Source organism: Microcebus murinus, chromosome 2 (genome assembly GCF_040939455.1).
Source record: "Microcebus murinus isolate Inina chromosome 2, M.murinus_Inina_mat1.0, whole genome shotgun sequence".
NCBI lineage: Eukaryota > Metazoa > Chordata > Mammalia > Primates > Cheirogaleidae > Microcebus > Microcebus murinus.
Window position 1 is genome coordinate 40,159,289 of NC_134105.1, and position 21,417 is coordinate 40,180,705.

At 40.5% G+C, this 21,417-nt stretch overlaps 1 protein-coding gene across 2 annotated transcripts in view; it reads left to right on the forward strand.

Moving 5' to 3' along the window:
- Nucleotides 1–2,342: 2,342 nt before the first annotated feature.
- The window catches only part of ZYG11B (zyg-11 family member B, cell cycle regulator), a 74,761-nt gene continuing 55,686 nt past the window's right edge, over nt 2,343–21,417 (forward strand). The window contains exons 1-2 of one of the 2 annotated variants that reach the window (XM_075998433.1): nt 15,568–15,809; nt 21,334–21,403. In XM_075998433.1, coding sequence (XP_075854548.1) covers nt 15,577–15,809; nt 21,334–21,403 — 303 coding nt within the window. In that variant the 5' untranslated portion in view covers nt 15,568–15,576. Of the gene's footprint in view, nt 2,547–15,567; nt 15,810–21,333; nt 21,404–21,417 lie in introns of those variants that run through there. The other variant, XM_012776259.3, reaches the window with a different exon arrangement.

The following is a 21,417-nucleotide window of genomic DNA, read 5'->3' on the forward strand; positions in this document are numbered from 1 at the left end:
CTATTAAACATATGGGGGGAGATGTTTGGTTGAAAGTTGGACACATAAATCTGAAACTCAGAATAGAGGTGTAATTTGGAGGTTATCACTATATAGATCATATTTAAAGTAATGTGATGGGTTAAGATCATCAAAGAGTATAAATGGAAAAGATAAAAAGTCTAAGTGTTGAGCTCTGGGTCCGTAAAGTATTTAGAAATCAGAGAAATGAGGAGAAACTAGGAGCAGCCAGTGAGACAGGAGAACCACCAGTATGGAATGTTATGGTAGCCAAGGAGGGGGAAATGATGGGCTGTGTTTGGTGTTGTTGCTAGGTCAAGTAACATGGGCACTGAGAATTCACTGGTGTTAGCAAATGGACATCACTGGTGACCTTGACAAGAGCATTTCAGTAGAGTGGAGGAGGTAAAAGCTTAACTGGAGAGGCTCCCACAGAAAATGGCAAAAAGGAAGTCAAGACATCTGATACAGTACAGGTCACCTTTGTGAGGCATTTTGCTGTAAAGGAAAACAGAAATGAGGCCGTAGCTGGAGGGTCAAGCCGAGTGGAGAGAGGATTGTTTGTTTGTTTTAAGATGGAAGAAATAAATTCACATTTGTATAACCATGAGAAAAAAAATTAAAAAATGGTGGTGTAGGAGAGAGGGAGAATTGCTGGATAGATTCTGTGAGAAAATGAAATGTTATGAACATACTTTTGCTCCTCAAAGTGTGATCTGTGGACTAATGATGATCTACAAATGGTTTGTCACTAGTTTGTGATGGCAGTTGAGAGTAAATATTTTAAAACTTTTATAACAATATGACAGAAAAAAATTATGTCTATTGGATTTAATAATAAAAAATCTGATCTAGAATAGTCTTACAGAGACAGAAAGTAGAACAGTGGTTGCCAGGGGTTGGGGAGAAGAGGGATGGGAAGTTATTGTTGAACGGGTACAGAGTTTCAGTTTTGCAAGATGAAAAGAGTTCTGGAGCTTCATGTTGGGGACAGTTGCACAACAATGTGGATGTACTTTATACCACTGAATTGTACACTTGAAAATAGTTAAGAAGGTAAAAAGAAAAACGGGACTTGCCTTTTGTATGTCTGTTTTTTTAATTTCATCTTTTGTAGTAATTAATTTTTATTGTATTTTACAAAAATTTAGGTCTGTGACTGGGGGGAAAATCTCTGGATCTTTTACAACAGATTCTTGAGAAGAACTGAGGAGGGTTTGATATTAACTAAAAGAAAAATAATTCATTTCTAGTAAAGAAAGGAAGGCAGAGTATAGAAGCAGGGTTACGGGTTGGTTGGAAGTCGTGGGGGTTGGTGGTACTTGTAGGTGTTCTGTTTCATTTTCTCTCTGAATTGGAAGCAAGTTATCAGTTAAATGAGCACGAGGGAGGAAATGTTGCAGGTTTAAAGAGAAAGAAGATGTGAAATAGTTATATAGCAGGATGGGAAAATGCATGAAACTGGAGAAATGTAGTACAGCCGAGCATTATGGGTCCCTTTGAGAATAATATCAAATTTAGGGAGAGTCAGTCAACCAGAAAGTACGGTTTGGGATTCTTCTCTACCCTCCCCCATTTTGCTTCAGGTTCAGGATTGGAGTTTCCTCAGAAGGACTGGAGAGATGAAGGTGAATACCTCGGAATGATTTTCATGATGGACAATAGAATTTAAGCTGTTTAAGGAAGAAAATGAGGACATGAGGGCAGTGTGAGGAGGAATAGTGAAAACATAGTAGGATCAATGGATTTGGGTAGATCAATAAATTTGGATCTTAGCGGAGCTGAACAGTTTCTTGGAGTTGGAGCATTATCAGAGGGAGTGAGCTAGACAGGAAGGAGGCTGTGGTGGGAGCGTTAGGTGAATAAAAATCGAGATTATAGAGGGGTTACAATTATTGCTAATGAGAAGATCTAAGACACGAGCATGGGAGTGACAGGATTATCCCTAGAGAGAAATCTCGGAGGCCAGAGGATTGGAAGAATCATTTAAGAGAATGTTGAAATCACCAAGAATTATGACAATAGTAGTAATGAATGACAGTGAACCAGAAACTAAAATCTTAAAGAATGATGGTAAGTGGCAGAGGGGTTTATAGGTGACTGAAACGAGCGGGTGCGCTAGTGTTTGGTCATGACGTAATACTTAAAGCTCTCCGCATTTTTATAGAGAGCCTAGGAGGATTTGAAGTGTATGGCTCCTTTAAAGGCCTGGGATGAGGGGAGAAGCCAGAGGTTGGGCTTGGAGCCGGGACTCCTCGGTCGAGTCTGCGCATTGCGAGAGGAGGCGGGGCCAAGCTCGGCTCGCGAGCCAGGGCGGAGCCTCACGGGGGCGGGGTTTGCGCTCCAGTGCGGGCTGCGGCTGCGGCTGCTGCACTTCTAGCTTCTGAGGGAAAGAGGCCGAGGCCTGGGCGGAGCCCGGAGCCGCCTCTCGCCAGAGCCTCCTGGAGCCCCAGCGCCGGCTCAGCCTGGGGGCGGGCTCCGGTCCGGCCCGCCGCCGCACCCAGGACAGAGGCTGCATGCCCGAGGACCAGGCCGGCTCAGCCATGGTGAGGAGCGAGGCCTGCCCAAGCCGCAGCCGCCCGCCACCCTAGCCCCCTCCCGCCACCCGAGTACCCGCGGGCCTGTCCCTCCCTAGCTCTGGTGTCCCCCTCAGGCTCCTTGCCTTCACCCTCAGCCTCTCGTTACCGCCTGCTCGGTTTCCAGCTCCTCCTTCCCCGTGTATCCCATTCACCTGCTTGCGTGAAGCCCTTTAGGTAACACCCCCTTAATCTCCTTCTTCCCAGTGACATCCTTTTTTATCACCCCAGTGACAGCCTTTTTCGCGTTCACTTTGCCACCCTCTCCGCGTCCTTTAACCCTAACCCTTCCTTCTTTTTCTCTACCATTTTATCTTTTTGTCTCTTCTGTGATCTTTACTCCTTTCTCCCATTTCCTCCCTGTTATTTTGCTCTTTTCAGCCCCCCTTTACCATTTTATCTCCACTGACCCCTCCTCTCCATATCCCTTCTCCCGTTTGTCCACTCATCCACATTTCCTCTCCCCCCTATTGGATGTCCTTCCTCGCCCGCTCTCACAGCTGTCCCCATTTCCTTCTACAGGATTCAGGGGTCTAAGCAGGAACAATTTGAGGACTCTTGCTTCCCGGGAACTGTAAGGGGGGGAGATAGGGATTTGTAGTTTTCTTCTTCCTTTTGTTTTTTGAGAAAGGGGAGATTTGAGGTGTTGAAGAGAGCATGGAAGCCTTATTACCTACTGTCGTTGCAAAACCTGAGATGGTGTGTTATATATACAGTGATAAAGTGAGGGCCCACATGCATGCTGTGACCTTATGAGATATTTAGCCTTTTGACAAAAGTAGCTAAAAAATATTTTGATTTTTTTTTTTTTTTAGCATCTTTTAGTGGGGAGGTACAGGTTGGGAAATTTAAAAATATTTATTTACAGGCTTGACTGTTATAACTTAGAACAAATGATTTGTGTTTTTTTGGAGGCAGAGACCAAGGGCATTTGAGGACTGACAATCAGCTTGCTTGGCAGTCAGATTGTTACAGCCTCTTTAATACCTTCTAAAGGGTTCATTTGTTTTGCCCTTTCTGCTTTAATTGGGAGAACCTTATATTTGCAAATTGTCTCCTTCCTGTTTCAAAATAGGTTGAGACTTCAGTTGGTTTTTTTTCATTGAGTTGTATTACACGTGGTTTGCAGTACATTTATTGAAAACATTGCTCCATCATATGCAACAAGCTAAATTTTGGACTCTGAGAGGAATAGACATTCTAGTCAAAACTAAATCCTGATAATCATATTCTCCTTGGAGGTTAGTCAGTTTCTATTTTCCCTCCATCTGTTCTTTAGGAAAGTGGATTACTATAAAATCGTTTAATCTGTGAACTTTCCCTAACTCGCTGGCTCCTGCATTTTTAGGTTGTCATTTTCCTGTGTCTGTCTCCTTCACTTTCACAACCCAACACCCTGTTATTGTGTGCCTACCTCCTTCTCTTTATGGAATATGAGTTCTTATAGGCAGCAACTGTGCCTTACTTAGTCCTGTTATTCCTAGTGCTCAGTCCAACGAGGTGCTTGAATGATTTACTTTATGGTCTCATTTTTCCACCTGACAAGTGTAATCTTAAACTGAAATTTGAGGCAACTGGACTACTCAGAGTGAGTTTGAGAATCTTATTTTTGGTGCAAAAAGAAAATTTAGTGAGGTATGGTGATATTCTCTTTAGAATAACAAGCCATCCTCCCTAAGACATCAAATTGCTAGATTTTTGGAAGTGTGAGCCTTCCCACTGATAATAAATGTATAAGTAATTAGGAAGGAGTTATGTACTCCTATTTGGGTGTTTAGGATCCGAAAGTGTCATTTGAGGTGGGCCTGAAAGATGAATAGGATTTATATAGATCATTTTGGGAAGAGAAAGAATGCTTCAATGTGAATGTGAGTAGAAAGTGAAAAAGAATTAGGATGCATTGTAGGAAGCAGGATTACCTTTATATAGCATGGAAAGATGCAAGAATGAAGATGTATAGTAGGAAATGAAGCTAGAAAGATACTGTCTTAGTCCATTTAGTCTGCTGTAGCAAAAGCCATAAACTGCTTATAAACAACAGAAATTTATTTCTCAGAGTTCTGAAAGCTGAGAAGTCCAAGATCAAGGCCCCAACAGATTCAGTGTCTGGTGAGAGTTCTTTTCCTGATTCATAGATGGCATCTTTTTTTTTTTTTTACAGTGCCCACACATAGTGGAAGGGGCAAGACAGCTCCCTGGAGCCTCTTTTATAAGAGCACTAATCCCATTCCTGAGGGTTCTGCTCTGGTGATCTAATCACTTACAAAGGCTCCACCTCCTAATATCATCACTTTGGGGGTTAAGATTTCAACATAAGAATTTTTAGGGGCCACAAGCATTCAGACCATAGCAGTTATATTAGGCATGATTATGTTTTAGACTTTGCCTCTAACTAACTTGATTTTTCCTTACCATTGACACACAGAGTAAGAGCACATGTACAGGAGAGGTGAAAATAGACAAAATATTAGCTTATTATGAACTAGGAATTGTCTGTAGAGGCTACTTTTTTTTGTTTTCCTTGTGCGGTATGTTTAGTAGGAACTCAATAAATAGAGTTGAATGAATGATTCTTATAAAGCTTTATATTGTATATTTGTCAAATGTTTATTATGTTATGTTTATTTATTTATTTATTTTTGAGACAGGGTCTCACTTTGTTGCCCAGGCTAGAGTGAGTGCTGTGGCATCAGCCTAGCTCACAGCAACCTCAAACTCCTGGGCTCAAGCAATCCTCCTGCCTCAGCCTCCTGAGTAGCTGGGACTACAGGCATGTGCTACCATGCCCGGCTAATTTTTTTCTGTATATATTAGTTGGCCAATTAATTTCTTTCTATTTATAGTGGAGACGGGGTCTCGCTCTTGCTCAGGCTGGTTTTGAACTCCTGACCTGGAGCAATCTGCCCGCCTTGGCCTCCCAGAGTGCTAGGATTAGAGGCATGAGCCACTGCCCCCGGCCTATTATGTTATGTTTAAATAGTTGAGATGTTTAAGATGATTCTCAGACTTCAAAATGAGAATCTCCTGAAGGACTTGCTCTCCCCAACACCCCCCCAGTTTGATTCATTAGGTTTGGGGAAGGGCCTGAGAGTTTGCATTTCTGACAAGAACCCATGTAATTCTGATGCTGCTGGTTTGTGGACCACAATTTTAGAACCACTGGTCTAAGATACAGTCCTTACTTTTCATTCTGACAGTGGTTTTGGAGTACCATCAGCTATGTTGGCATTGGGGATATCATAGGTAGTAAAACAGATGTGATCCCTGCCTTTTGTATCTTATGTCTGCAATTTTAAATGTGAAGAGTTTTAGTACATTCTCAATGTACTAACAAAGGGGAAATTGTGGCATAATGGAGTGGGATACTCAAGGATGACTTTGCAGAGGATTTTACTTTCAAGTAGAGAACTAAGGGATCAAATTATAGGAGTTGTGTTATAGAAAGAGTAGTCCAGATAGAAGGAACAGCATGTTCAAATGACCTGTGGTGGTACTCTCTCTTGCTTACTTAATTTTGACATATCCTGGAGTTCTTAATTCAAGGAACTCAAGAGAACCCTATCTGTTCTGCCTGCCTTAAAAAAACGTAGGTCATACCCGTCTTTATTATGTAGCTCTTTCTCATAGAATATATATTAATTGTACTTTTAATAGCTTATAGTTATTTTATTAGAGTCTGTCTCTACCTACAGAATGTAAAAATTATTGGTATAGAGATTGTTTTTGACCTGCTGCTAAGGGCCAGGTTGTAGGCACTGTGGTTACAGTGGTTTAAAAAAAAATGGGGAAAGGATAGATAACAAACAGATCTATAAATATATAATGAGAGTAGTTGCAAATGCTAAGAAAAAATAAACCAGGGTAAGATATAAAGTGATGTGTGTGTATGGGAGGGCAACTATTTTAGATAGGATGGTTAAGCAGCAATACGAATAGCTAATATTTATTGAGCATGATTGTACTACATACTATTTTAAGTGCTTTATCTATTTCATTTCATTTAGTCCTCGTAGCAATCCAATGAGATATGTATTAGCTCTATGAAGGTAAAGACCATACTTATTTGGCCTATCATTACATCTTTAACACTTATATAGTGCCTGGTGCATAAGTACTCAATGTCTGTTCAATGAATGAAGGACTTTAGGGATGACCAGATATTCAGGGAGGATTTGCTGAGAAGGGGACATTTGAACTGTGGGTTTTAACAAGTGAAGTTTTATTGGGTAAGAATTTGTGAAGGAAAACCATTCCTAGTAAAGAGACCAGCTTGAGCGTAGAAGCTGAGACAGAAACAGGTGTGATATGTTCTGGAAAATGTGTGACGCTAGCATTGAGGGTGCAGTAGGAGATGAGGTGAGCCTAGGATCACATCATGGAGGACCTTGAATTATAGGCTAAGGAGTTTGGGCCTCATCGTGGAGACCCTGAGTACCTTGAAAGGTTTTTTTGTGTGAAGGATCATAATAAGAGAAGATTTTGAAGATGATCATTCTGAATGCATTATGAAACATGGTTTGGAATGAGGAATTCTACTGCACTAGTCCAGGTGAAAAAGTAAGTGTGTGAATGTTCACCCTTGTTATGGTGGTGGCGGTTTGAATTGGAGGAAGGGGAGTATAGGGAAATAAATATGAAGATCTGACACACTACTTTTTGGCTGAGTCTTCCATAGAGGCGTCACTGTGGAGTTATATGTAATCACTAATAGCATTGCAATTTTGCTCACTGGTCCTCAGTTTTCATATATCCTGCCTTTATAGATTTATGAGAATATTAGAACAAAATAAACTTACCCTACCAAAGTCCTTTATTTATAAACAGTAGGTCTCCCAAAGGGCATGTATTAGGAAATCAGCACTTCTCAACCTTTTTTATTATTATCACTACTAATTCTTTTTGTTGCTGATACCATCTTTATTGTCTTGTATTGACTGAATAAAGATTATATTAATCATTAGTCACCAGGTGAAAAATACACTGACACACACACACATCCATCCACACATACATCTTTTTACGTCCATCCATGTAGAAAGCTGGAGATCAAGCAAGGGGCAGTGGCCTGTTTTAACAGTGCTGTCTTGATAGGATTCAGTTCCCAGAGCACATCTTTGACACCTCCTGTGTACATAGTATTCGACTAGGGCTTTAGAGTATGAAGGGTATATAGAAGACTGGGACTTAGTCCTTGAAGAGTGTATATTCCTAGTTATAGGAATAGATACACAGATAAAACAACAACAGGACAATAATTCCCAGGCAACAATGATGCTTCCCACCCCCAGGGGTTTGTATCAGAGCTATCAATTATTTTTTTTTTATGATAGTGACATTTTGAACTAAAAAGGTGGAGGTTAGTATTAATATCAGTAAATGTGTTCTTGAAACTGGCAAGAGGATGTGTGTGGGGGAATCAATAAATAAATTGAAATCCCTGCCAAGTTTATGCATTTGAACCTGAGAAGATCTGAGAAGTCTGAGAGAGCCTGTTCTAGTGTGAATCACAGAGAGTCATTCAGAAGCACAGGTGGAGAAATGTGCTACAATAGGAAGGAAATCTTACTAAATTTCCTTCTTGCTTAAAAGAAAAATTATATATCGTATATAGAGATTAAATGTTAACACTGGTGGCATTCTGTATCTCCTTGTACCCAGCTTTTAGACATATAATTTAATTTATTAGTTGACTAAAATTATTTCTAAATTAAATAATGATTGTATATAGGTATTTTCTGTAGTTGGTAAATCTTGCCTGTGGATGTAATCATATATGAGGACAGAATCACTTCCTATTTCACTAACATTTACAAACAAGACTCAACTAGTTCTGTTTAGGATAGTCATTCTAATCATTTTCAGAGTATCTTGCACTAAATTTCTCTAGGTAAAATTAAGTCACTGAGGTAGTTTTTATCAAATTTTGCTCTGTGGTACTTTATATCTAACCTTTTATGGGTTCTTGATTTCAAAATAATGGTCATATCTCTTAAGTATTAATAGAATGCTGTTTTTTTTTTTTATTTCAGCATATTATGGGGGTACAAATGTTACGGTTATGTATATTGCCTATGCCCCCCCACCCCCTAGAATGCTGTTATGTTTTAGTCCTTTTTATTTTATTAAATTATTTAGTCTAGAGGTCATGTTTAATTATTTCCAAGAACATATTTTTTATAGTTTTTTTGGATATGAGAAAGTAATTTTAGGTAATATATATATATATATACATATATATATATATTTTTTTGTTGTTGTTGTTGTTGAGACAGAGTCTCACTCTCTTGCCCCGGCTAGAGTGCCATGGTGTCAGCCTAGCTCACAGCAACCTCAAACTCCTGGGCTCAAGAGATTCTTCTGCCTCAGCCTCTCGAGTAGCTGGGACTACAGGCATGCACCACCATGCCTGGCTAATTGTTTCTACATATTTTTAGTTCGCCAATTAATTTCTTTCTATTTTTAGTAGAGACGGGGTCTCACTCTTGCTCAGACTGGTCTCGAACTCCTGACCTTGAGCGATCCACCCACCTCGGCCTCTAAGAGTGCTAGGACCACAGGCACAAGCCACTGAGTCCAGCCACAATTTTAAGTAGAATATATTTTATTTTTAAATTATACATGTAGTTCATTTAATAATACATTAAACAAAATACATTTAAACAAATTTTACGCTTTTTCTGTTTAACAAATGACACATTAACATAAGATAAAACATTATTTGTCACACTTTTAAATGGATATATATTAAAATGTAGATTGAAACTATGTTTATGCTATCAAAATAGACAAAGACTGACTTTTCTAAAACTTGAATTTGTAACTCTTGTATTTTTTTACTTACAGAAATCAACAAGTTTTTTATTTGTTTTTTGTTTTTGAGACAGGGTCTCTCTCTTCTGCCTGGGCTAGAGTGCAGTTCCATGATCATAGCTCAGTGCAACCTCAAACTCCTGGGCTCATGCAACCTCCTGTCTCAGCTATCTGAGTAGCTGGGACTACAGGTGTGTCTGGCTAAAAAAATCAACAAGTTTTTATGATTGTTCTACTTTGTTTGTAAATGACAAAAGGAAGCGTTCCAGGCTGCTACTTGCAAGCCTGTCTCTGCAATTAAAACCTTGGAAGTGTGTCTAGTCCAATAAATGAAAATCCAAATTTGATATAACTATCACCGTATTTCTTTTTTTCTTTTCTTTTCTTTTCTTTTTTTTTTTGAGACAGAGTCTCACTTTGTTGCCCAGGCTAGAGTGAGTGCTGTGGCGTCAGCCTAGCTCACAGCAACCTCAAACTTCTGGGCTCAAGCAATCCTCCTGCCTCAGCCTCCTGAGTAGCTGGGACTGCAGGCATGTGCCACCATGCCCGGCTAATATTTTCTGTATATATATTAGTTGGCCAATTAGTTTCTTGCTATTTATGGTAGAGACAGGGTCTCGCTCTTGCTCAGGCTGGTTTTGAACTCCTGACCTCGAGCAATCTGCCCAACTCGGCCTCCCAGAGTGCTAGGATTACAGGTGTGAGCCACCTCACCCAGCCTCTTATTTTTAACACTTAAAAAATACTGAGATACCTTGATGTATCTTTAAAAATCCTGATGAGCCGGGTGTGGTGGCTCACGCCTGTAATCCTAGCACTTTGGGAGGCCGAGGTGGGCGGATTGCTCAAGGTCAGGAGTTCGAAACCAGCCTGAGCGAGACCCCGTCTCTACTAAAAATAGAAATAAATTAATTGACCAACTAAAAATATATATACAAAAATTTAGCCGGGCATGGTGGTGCATGCCTGTAGTCCCAGCTACTCGGGAGGCTGAGGCAGTAGGATCGCTGAGCCCCGGAGATTGAGGTTGCTGTGAGCCAGGCTGACGCCACGGCACTCACTCTAGCCTGGGCAACAAAGTGAGACTCTGTCTCAAAAAAAAAAAAAAAAAAAAAAATCCTGATGAGATAAATGTGCTTATTTACTCTTATTTCATCATAAGTGTAACTTACGTTTCTTATCTTTAACAGTTCGTATAAGAATAAAAATACTTTAAAACTACTGTGATAGTCAATGTTCAAATGAAGTTATAACAGTTGAATGACTACATCATGAGCCGGTCTCCTAATTTCCACATGTTCAGTAGATTAAATTCTTATATACTGTCAAACAATTTTGTTTTTAAAGGAGAATGTTTTAGGTAATTATTTTATTAAATATTCAAAAATACAGAAATTGAACTAGACATCAATATTGAATTTAATGATGTGAGTCCATGGAATATCCATGAATTGGAAATGCTGGGTAAAACACTGCTTTTTTCATAGGTTCTAAAGCTAGCTCTTAAAGCATAGTTTAATAAGTGGCAAAAGTAGTCATTATTTACAGTGGAATAAAAGGCATTTTTAATGCTAGTAATTAAAAAAATAGAAAAATGATGTTAAGGAAAAAGTTCTTGAATGCTGAGACATTTATTCAGAGGAGCATGATCTCATACAATAGATTTCATTTAGTGAGCACACAATGTATCAGGTGATGTACTAATTAATTAATCTTCACAGTTCCATGAGATTGATGTTTTCTCATTACACAGATAAGAAACTGTGGCTTTGAAAAATCAGGTAAATTTCCTATGATCATATAGCTGATGTCAGAGCTGGATTCAAACACAAGTTTGTCAGACCTCTAAACATGTGCTGTTTCAGCTACCTTCCTTAGACTCCATGAGGTTGTAGGGGGTTAAACTGAATTCAGGCATTTAAAATATTTGCACCATTTTTCCATTATAAAAGTTATTTATATTTATTGAAAGAAAATTAGTCAAAGGGTGTGTACAATTTTATGCTTCTTGATCCATACTGCCAAATCATTTTTGTAAAGCACTTCAAAGGAGAATATCTGTGTCTTCATCATTTAAGTATTTCTTTGACAGACTGTATGCTGCAAGTATACTGTTATCACACTTAATAATCGTGATTAGAATTATACAGGCTCATAAAGGAAAGAAAAAGAAATTCTCGTAAAGTAACTAGGCAAGAGTAGAAAAAGGAAAAGAAGAATGGAGGTGTGTCACTTTTCCTATTCAGAAATTTTTAGTTCTTCTCTATTGTGTGAGGCAGTGGACCCTATGAAGATACCTTTATTTTTATTTTGAGATAGAGTCTGACTCTGTTGCCCGGATTAGAGTACAGAGTTTTGTTCTTTCACCCTGGCTAGAGTGCAGTGGTATCATCATAGCTCACTGCAACCTCTAACTCCTAGGCTCAAGCGATCCTCCTGCTTCAACCTCCTGAGTGGCTGAGACTGCAGGTATGCACCACCATGCCGGGCTAATTTTTAAATTTTTTGTAGAGATAGGGTCTCACTCTTGCCCAGGCTGGTCGCAAATGCCTGGCCTCAAGCAATCCTCCCACCTCGACATCCCAAAATTCTAGGATTACAGGGGTGAGCCACCATGCCTGACCTACCTTTTTAACACCAAAAACCTTGGGAGATATGACAGGAATGTACTTTGAGAATGCATTAATTGTGGGGGAATAAAGCAAAAAGCTTTCAGGAATTCAGTAATATTTTAAAATGTTACTTCATTCTGTTAATCCTAACAACATCTATTATGCATTGAAAATATCAAGATATTAGTTTACAGTGGCCTTATAGGGCTGCTGCAACCACAGATTGTACTGTACAATTCAGGCAGCAACCATACATACAGACAGCCATGGATCTACAGAGAACTGTATCCTGTGTACTTGGTGATGGCTAGCACATAGTAGGGGCTCAGCAAATAGTTGTTGAATGAAAGTGTTTTGAATAGTGTATTGGGACCCTTATGATCTTTTCTACTGCTTCAGCCTTATTTCTCATTTTATGAGAGTCTTTGCAGTTTATTCTAATACTAAGCATATATTATGCTGTTTTTTGTGCCTCCAAGTTTTGGATACACTGTGCCTTTTGCCTAGAATGCTACTGAAGTGTCCCCTTATGCCCTACCTCCTTTGTGAAGCCTTCAGTTACTTCCAGGCAGCCTTGGGTTATTCCTTTCCTTGTGCCTCTCCTGTACATTGTATGTGCCATGGTTACTGCAGTTATTTTGTGGGGGTGGTATTGTTTGTTAACAAAGCTGGCTGTCTCTCCAGATTTGGGGCTCTTTGAAGGCAATATTGTGTTTTTTCAATGTCATGTCATTAGTGTTTGACTCATAATAAGTACTTATTATGAATGTGTGTATTTGTGTGTATTTTGTTTATTATGAATGTGTATATTTTGTAGAATTGTATAAGGTGATGTTAAATGAGATGCGAGTTCTGATAGAGGAAAAAATGTTGACCGCTTTGTACAGATCTTCTGAGGGGAAAAGAGGTTTGATGAGTAAGAAATGTTACATCAGATAGTTTCTCTTACTAGCCTAAGTGGTACTTGTGTCCTAGGATAAGTGTTATGTCCAGAAGAATTTATCAAGAAGAGTTGGGGAGAAAGCCAAGTAATTTGAAGATTAATTGCAAAGCAATATCCCTTTGTATAAACACTTGCAAGTTGTTTGTCTGTAATTTGTGGAGGTATCCTTCCAGAGAGTAGAGTATTTAAACTCAGATAGCAAAGAATCAGTTACTGGTAAATCTAGAGGGGTGATTAATAATTTTTAAAATTTTTGTTAGCTTTATAGAATGATGTTTTTTGTTTTTTCCTATTTCTAGTTCTCCTTTGTATAAATACTTTTTTTTTTATTTTTTAAAATTTTTTTATTATTATTTTTTATTTTAGTGTATTATAGGGGTACAAGTGTTAAGGTTATGTATATTGCCCATGCCCCCCTCGCCCCTCCACTCAGAGATTCAAGCATGTCCATCCCCCAAACATTGCACCTCTTACTCATTGTGTTTGTATATACCCATTCCCTCCTCCCCCTCCCACCTGCCTAACACCTGATAAATGTTATTCCTATATGTCCACTTAGGTGTTGATCTGTTAATACCAATTTGCTGGTGAGTACATGTGGTGCTTGTTTTTCCATTCTTGAGATACTTCACTTAGTAGAATGGGTTCCAGCTCTATCCAGGAATATACAAGAGGTGCTATATCACCATTGTTTCTTAAAGCTGAATAGTACTCCATGGTATACATATACCACATTTTATTAATCCACTCATGAATTGATGGGCACTTGGGTTGTTTCCACAGCTTTGCAATTATGAATTGTGCTGCTATAAACATTCGAGTGCAGGTGTCTTTTTCATAAAGTGACTTTTGATCTTTTGGGTAGATGCCCAGTAGTGGAATTGCTGGATCAAATGGTAGATCCATTTGTATTGCTTTGAGGTATCTCCATATTGCTTTCCAAAGAGGTTGAACTAGTTTGCAGTCTCACCAGCAGTGTAGGAGTGTTCCTATCTCTCTGCATCCATGCCAGCATTTATTATTTGGGGACTTTTTGATAAAGGCCATTCTCACTGGAGTTAAGTGATATCTCATTGTGTGTTTTTTTTGTTTTTTTTTTGAGACAGAGTCTCGCTTTGTTGCCCAGGCTAGAGTAAGTGCGGTGGTGTCAGTCTAGCTCACAGCAACCTCAAACTCCTGGGCTCAAGCGATCCTCCTGCCTCAGCCTCCCAAGTGGCTGGCACTACAGGCATGTGCCACCATGCCCGGTTAATCTTTTTCTGTATATATTAGTTGGCCAATTAATTTCTTTTTATTTATAGTAGAGATGTGGTCTCGCTCTTGCTCAGGCTGGTCTCGAACTCCTGACCTCGAGCGATCTGCCCACCTCGGCCTCCCAGAGTGCTAGGATTACAGGCATGAGCCACTGTGCCTGGCCTCATTGTGGTTTTGATTTGCATTTCCCTGATGATTAGAGATGTTGAGCATTTTTTCATATGTTTGTTGGCCATTATTCTGTCTTCTTTTTAAAAGTTTCTTTCATGTCCTTTGCCCATTTTTTGATGGGATTGTTTGATTTTTTTCTGGCTGATTTTCCTGAGTTCTAAATAGATTCTAGTTATCAGCCCTTTATTGGATGTGTAGCTTGCGAAAATTTTCTCCCATTCTGTGGGTTGTCTGTTTGCTTTCTTGACAGTTTCTTTGGCTGTGCAGAAGCTTTTAAATTTGATCAGGTTCCATTTGTTTATTTTTGTTGCTGCTGATTGCCTTTGGGGTCTTCTTCATAAATTCTTTGCCTAGGCCAATGTCTAGAAGAGTATTTCCAACTTTTTCTTCTAGGATTCTAATAGTTTCACACCTAAGGTTCAAGTCTGTTACCCAGCGTGAGTTTATTTTTGTGAGAGGTGAAAGGTGTGGATCTTGTTTCAGTCTTCTACATGTGGCTATCCAGTTTTCCCAGTACCATTTATTGAATAAGGATTCTTTTCCCCAGTGTACGTTTTTGTCTGCTTTGTTGAAGATTAGTTGGCTATATGAGGATGGTTTTATATCTGGGTTCTCGGTTCTGTTCCACTGGTCAATATCCCTGTGTTTGTGCCAGTCCCAAGATGTTTTAATGACGATAGCCTTGTAGTATAATTTGAAGTCTGATAGATTGATACCTCCTATTTTGTTTTTATTGCCAAGGATTGATTTTGCTATATGGGGTCTTCTCTGGTTCCATATGAAGCATAAAATTGTTTTTTCTATATCTGTGAAAAATGATGATGGTATTTTGATAGGGATTGCATTGACTCTGAAAGTCACTTTGGGCAGTATAGACATTTTAATACTGTTGATTCTGCTGACCCATAAGCATGGTTTATTCTTCCATCTGTTTATGTCCTCTGCTATTTCCTTCTTCAGTGTTTTATAGTTCTCTCTGTAGAGGTCTTTTACCTCCTTAGTTAAATATATTCCAAGGTACTTTATTTTCTTTGTTGCTATTTTGAAGGAAATTGAGTCTTTGATTTGGTTCTCTCTTGTACTATTGTTGGCGTATATGAATGCCTCTGATTTCTGTGTATTTATTTTGTATCCTGAGACTTTATCAAATTCATTTATCAATTCAAGGAGTCTCTTGGTTGAATCCTTGGGGTTTTCTAGGTATAATACTATGTCATCAACAAACAGTGAGAGTTTGATCTCTTCTGGTCCCATTTGGACACCCTTAATTCTGCTCTCTTGTCTGATTGCTGTAGCAAGGACTTCCAGCACTATGTTGAATAGAAGTGAAGATAGTGGACAACCTTGTCTTGTTCCTGTTCTAAGTGGGAATGCTTTCAATTTTTCTCCATTCAGTATTATATTGGCTGTGGGTTTGTCATATATGGCTTGTATCATTTTTAGGTAAGCCCCATCTATGCCTATTTTGTTGAGCTTTCTTATCATAAAAGGGTGTTGAATTTTGTCGAATGCTTTTTCTTGCGTCTATTGAGAGAATCATATGGTCTTTGTTTTTGCTTCTGTTTATATGGTGAATTACATTTATAGATTTGCATATGTTGAACCATCCCTGCATCCCGGGGATGAAGCCCACTTGGTTGTGATGGATTATTTTCTTGACAAGGACCTGGATTCGATTGGCTAGGATTTTGTTGAGAATTTTTGCATGTATATTCATAAGGGATATTGGTCTGTAGTTTTCTTTTTTTGTTGCATCCTTTCCTGGTTTTAGCATCAGGGTTATGTTCGCTTCATAAAATGTGTTGGGGAAGATTCCATCCTTCTCTATGTGGTGGAATAATTTCTGCAGGATAGGCACCAGTTCTTCCTTGTAGGTGTGGTAAAATTAGGGTGTGAAACCATCTGGTCCAGGACTTTTCTTTTTAGGAAGGTTTTTTATTGCTGTTTCAATTTCAGTACTTGATATTGGTCTGTTCAGGAATTCTATTTCTTCCTGGTTGAGTCTAGGGAGGCTATGTGTTTGTAAGAAATTGTCCATTTCCTCTACATTTTCCAGTTTGTGTGCATAGAGGTTTTTGTAGTATTCATGAATTATATCTTGTATTTCTGTGGCATCAGTTGTAATTTCTCCTTTATTGTTCCTGATGGAGCTAATTAGAGATTTTTCTTTTCTGCCTTTTATAAGTCTAGCCAAAAGTGTGTCAATTTTGTTTATTTTTTCAAAGAACCAACTTTTTGTTTTGTTAATCTTCTGTATGGTTTCCCTGTTGTCAATTTCGTTTAGTTCTGATTTGATCTTAATGATTTTACTTCTTCTGCTGGGGTTGGTCTGTTCTTCTTTTTCTACCTCTTTGAGATGATTCATTAGGTTGTTTATTTGTGATCTTTTAGATTTTTGGATATAGACATTTATGGAAATAAACTTTCCTCTCAGGACTGCTTTAGCTGTGTCCCACAGGTTTTGATAACTTGTGTCTTCTTTGTCATTTAGTTCAAAGAATCTTTTTTTTTTTTTTTTTGAGACAGAGTCTCACTTTGTTGCCCAGGCTAGAGTGAGTGCCGTGGTGTCAGCCTAGCTCACAGCAACCTCAAACTCCTGGGCTCAAGTAATCCTTCTGTCTCAGTAGCTGGGACTACAGGCATGCGGCACCATGCCCGGCTAATTTTTTTCTCTATATATTAGTTGGCCAATTAATTTCTTTCTATTTATAGTAGACACAGGGTCTCACTCTTCCTCAGGCTGGTTTTGAACTCCTGACCTCGAGCATTCCGCCCACCTCGGCCTCCCCGAGTGCTAGGATTACAGGTGTGAGCCACCGCGCCTGGCCCAAAGAATCTTTTGATTTCCATCTTGATTTCCTCATTTATGAAGTGATCATTCAGCAGAAGGTTGTTTAGTTTCCATGACTTTGTGTAGAAATGAGGTTTCCTGTTAGAGTTGATTTCTACTTTTATTCCATTGTGATCTGAAAAGATACATGGTATAATTTCTATTTTTTTAAATTGTTTGAGACATGCTTTGTGTCTTAGGATATGGTCAATCTTAGAGAATGACCTATGAGCTGATGAGAAGATCATGTATTCAGTGGTTTTGGGGTAAAATGTCCTGTAAATGTCAGTCAGGCCCATTTGTTCTAGAGTTCTGCTTAAAGTCGATTATTCCTTTGTTGATTTTTTGTTTGGAGGATCTGTCCTGTGCTGTCAGTGGGGTGTTAAAGTCTCCGACTATTATGGTGTTGTTGTTTATCCATTTGTTTATTTTATTATTATTATTATTTTTTGAGACAGAGTCTCGCTTTGCTGTCCAGGCTAGAGTGAGTGCCGTGGCGTCAGCCTAGCTTACAGCAACCTCAAACTCCTGGGCTCAAGCAATCCTGCTGCCTCAGCCTGCCGAGTAGCTGGGACTACAGGCATGCACCACCATGCCCAACTAATTTTTTCTCTGTATATTAGTTGGCCAATTAATTTCTATTTATAGTAGAGACAAGGTCTCATTCTTGCTCAAGCTGGTTTCGAACTCCTGACCTCGAGCAACCCACCCGCCTTGGCCTTCCAGAGTGCTAGGATTACAGGCGTGAGCCACTGCACCAGGCCTATCCATTTGTTTAGATTAAGTAGAGTTGCTTTATGAATCTGGGTGCACCAAAGTTGGGTGCATATATATTTAGAATTGTTATGTCTTCTTGTTCAACTATACCATTCACCATTATATAGTGACCTTCTTTGTCTGTTATTACTTCTGTTGATTTAAAAACCAAGTTATCTGTAATCAGCACTGTCACGCCAGCTTTCTTTTGGCTTACGTTTGCTTGAAATATTGTTCTCCACCCCTTTACCTTTAGTCTAACTGCATCCTTGCAGGTTAGATGTGTTTCCTGAAGGCAGCAGATACTTGGCTTGTGTGTTTTTTTTTTTTTTATTCCTTTATTTATTTTTTTTTCCATTTTCAGTTGGCCAATTAACTTTTTTTTTTTATTTTATTTTATTTTTCGGAATAGCAGCACAGAGCTAAACGTTTTTTTTTTATTTTTATTTTTTTTTATTTTTAGTAGAGACGGGGTCTCGGCTCTTGCTCAGGCTGGTCTTGAACTTCTGAGCTCCAACGATCCACCCGCCTCGGCCTCCCAGAGAGCTAGGATTACAGGCGTGAGCCACAGCGCCCGGCCGGCTTGTGTTTTTTTATCCATTCGGCCAGCCTATATCTCTTGAGTGGGGAGTTCAGCCATTCACATTTATTGAGATAACTGATAGGTGGGACAGATTTCTGTTCATTGTGTTGGATTGAACTTTGTTGCTTTGTTTTCTCTCTTGAGCCATTGTGGTATCTGGGCTTTGATCTTTAGCTTTGAGTAGATTTATATTCATGAGTGTTTATTGTGCTGATCCGTGGTAACACTGTTTTGAGTACTTCTTGAAGGGCTGTTCTTGTCTCGATGAATCCCCTTAGTCTTTGCTTCTCTGAGAATGTCTTGATTTTTCCTTCATATACAAAACTTAGTTTTGCAGAGAATAAGATTCTAGGTTGGGCATTGTTCTGTTTCAGAAGAGTGAGAATGGGGCCCCAGTCTCTCCTTGCTTGTAAAGTCTGGTGTTATTTGGATTGGCTTTCCTTTGTATGTTACTTGCTTCTTTCATCATACAGCTCTTATGAGGGCCTCTTTAGTTGATATTTTGGTCAGTCTGATGACTGCATGTCGTGACGTCTTCCTGTTTGCATTGAATCTCCCAGGGGTCCTTTGAGCTTCTTGAACTTGTATCTGGAGATTTTTAGCAAGGCCTGGGAAATTTTCCTCTATTATATCTTCAAATAGCTTGTCCAATCCTTGAGTGTTTTCTTCTTCCCCTTCTGGTAACCTTATGACCCTCACATTAGGTTTCTTCACATAATCCCACATCTCTTGTAGGCTTTGCTCTTTTCTCTTGTTTCTCTGCTCTATCTCTGTGACTGATTTATTTAATTGGAAGGTGTTATCTTCAATCTCTGAGATTTTTTTTTTTTTTTTTGAGACAGAGTCTCGCTTTGTTGCCCAGGCTAGAGTGAGTGCTGTGGTGTCAGCCTAGCTCACAGCAACCTCAATCTCCTGGGCTCGAGTGATCCTACTGCATCAGCCTCCCAAGTGGCTGGGACTACAGGCATGCGCCACCATGCCCGGCTAATTTTTTCTATATATATTAGTTGCCCAATTAATTTGTTTCTATGTATAGTAGAGACGGGGTCTCGCTCTTGCTTAGGCTGGTTTTGAACTCTTGACCTCCAGCAATCTGCCCACCTCGGCCTCTCAGAGTGCTAGGATTACAGGTGTCAGCCACCACGCCCAGCCTGTGAGATTCTTTCTTCTGTTTGATCTACCTGTTCTTGTGGCTTTCCACTGTGTTTTGTAATTCCCTGAGTTAATTCTTCATTTCCAGGAGTTCAGTTAAACTTTTCTTCATTGTTTCAATTTCTTTAGTGAATTTGTGTTCCAGGTCCTGGAGTCTTTTTGTGTTTTCTTTGTGGTGGTTATCCAGTTCTTGCAAATCGTTGAATTTTCTTATGATCCACATTCGAAATTCCTCTTTTGTCATTTTGGTTGCCTGATTTTGGTTTGTGCCCATTTCTAAGGGGCTATTACTCCTCTTTGGGGGGGTGGTTTCTGTTTGGTTCTTTATATTTCCGGAGTTCCTTCGCTGATTTCTTCCCATGTGGATCAGTTGTTGCTTCTTGCCTTTAGGTTTTCATTTGGGTATTGACACGCCCTGTTTAGTCTCTGAGCTGGTGGGTGGTGTTTGTGGGTGAGATTCGACCACACCCTGTATGATGAGTCAGTAGTTGCCATGAAAAGGGTGTGCGGAATGTCTTCCCTGTCAGTAGGTGGCACTTGCTCGGAGGGATGGGCTATACTATTGTTTTTGTGTCCTGTAACCAGCTCTTGTTCCTCTAAGAGGCACTCTAGTGCCTCAGGGTTTTTCTCCCCTTCAGTGAGGGCTGATCTGGGAGTGAGTCTGGGCGGAGCTGGGTTGTGTAAGCCTGCCCTCGGGCACCACCAGTGCTGTTAGCAGGTCAAAGTTTTGTTCTCTGCTTCCTGGAAAAGCTGTCAGGGAGGGGCTGGAATGGCCCTGCTCAGTCAGTCTGCGTGTTAGGGTGGGGCTGTCTGAGACCCACAGTCTGGAGCATGTGTTGCTGCTTTCCATCCTCCCCAAGTCCGTGGTTACTCGTGGGCCTCTGCCAGCAGGCCAGACCTCATGCCACTGGGCCTCCCCTGGCTGTGATGCTGTCAGGGAGGTTCCCTGCACAGGAAGGTCACCTGGGCTGGGCGCACAGCCTCCCTTTGGGAGGAGGGTTGCCCTCAAGGATGCTGATCTGCCCCTGAAGGCACACGCCTCAATAGGCTGTTCACCTATATCCCTTCTGTGTCCCAGGCAATGCGAGACCTGGGTGCACCTGATCCGGTCCACAGGTCTGACCTCTGGGCCCCGGATTTCAATCCCTAACCCCACCAGGGAGAGGAGTGCCAGTCCCAATTCACCCACGGGGAGCCCAAGCTGAGTCTATGTCTCTCAGCCTCAGGATCTGCCCCGTTCTCCTGGGATCACCGTGCCAGCGGCACCTGGGAGGGCTGGCGGGTAGGGAGCTCACTGTCTGAGTACCCCTCAGTCAGCTGTAGGGCCCCAAAAGGGAAGGTCCTGTTCCCTGGAGGTGCCTCCGGCTGGTGGCTAAATTGTCTCTCGGCAGTCGTGCATAGGGATGGGGGAGGGGAGAATGAGGCAATATGGCGCCTGCCTCGCGGGTTGGGTCTGTGCATACAGAGGTGCCCCGAGACAGTTGGGAGCTGGTGCCACGTCTGCTACAGGCTTACCACTCCTGGTGGTGGCCGTCTTTGGGCTGATGTCCACAGGTCTCTTCAACCACCGGGGAGCCCACCAGCAGTCTGAGATGCTAGGGAGGGAAAAGTTAACCATTCCACCTACCCTTGCCACTGGTCTCCAGGCTACTCGGGAGGTGTCTGCTTCCAGTTCTCCTCTGCAACCTTCTCCTGTGGAGTCTCCCGTGGTCTCAGGTACCCCTCCTTCT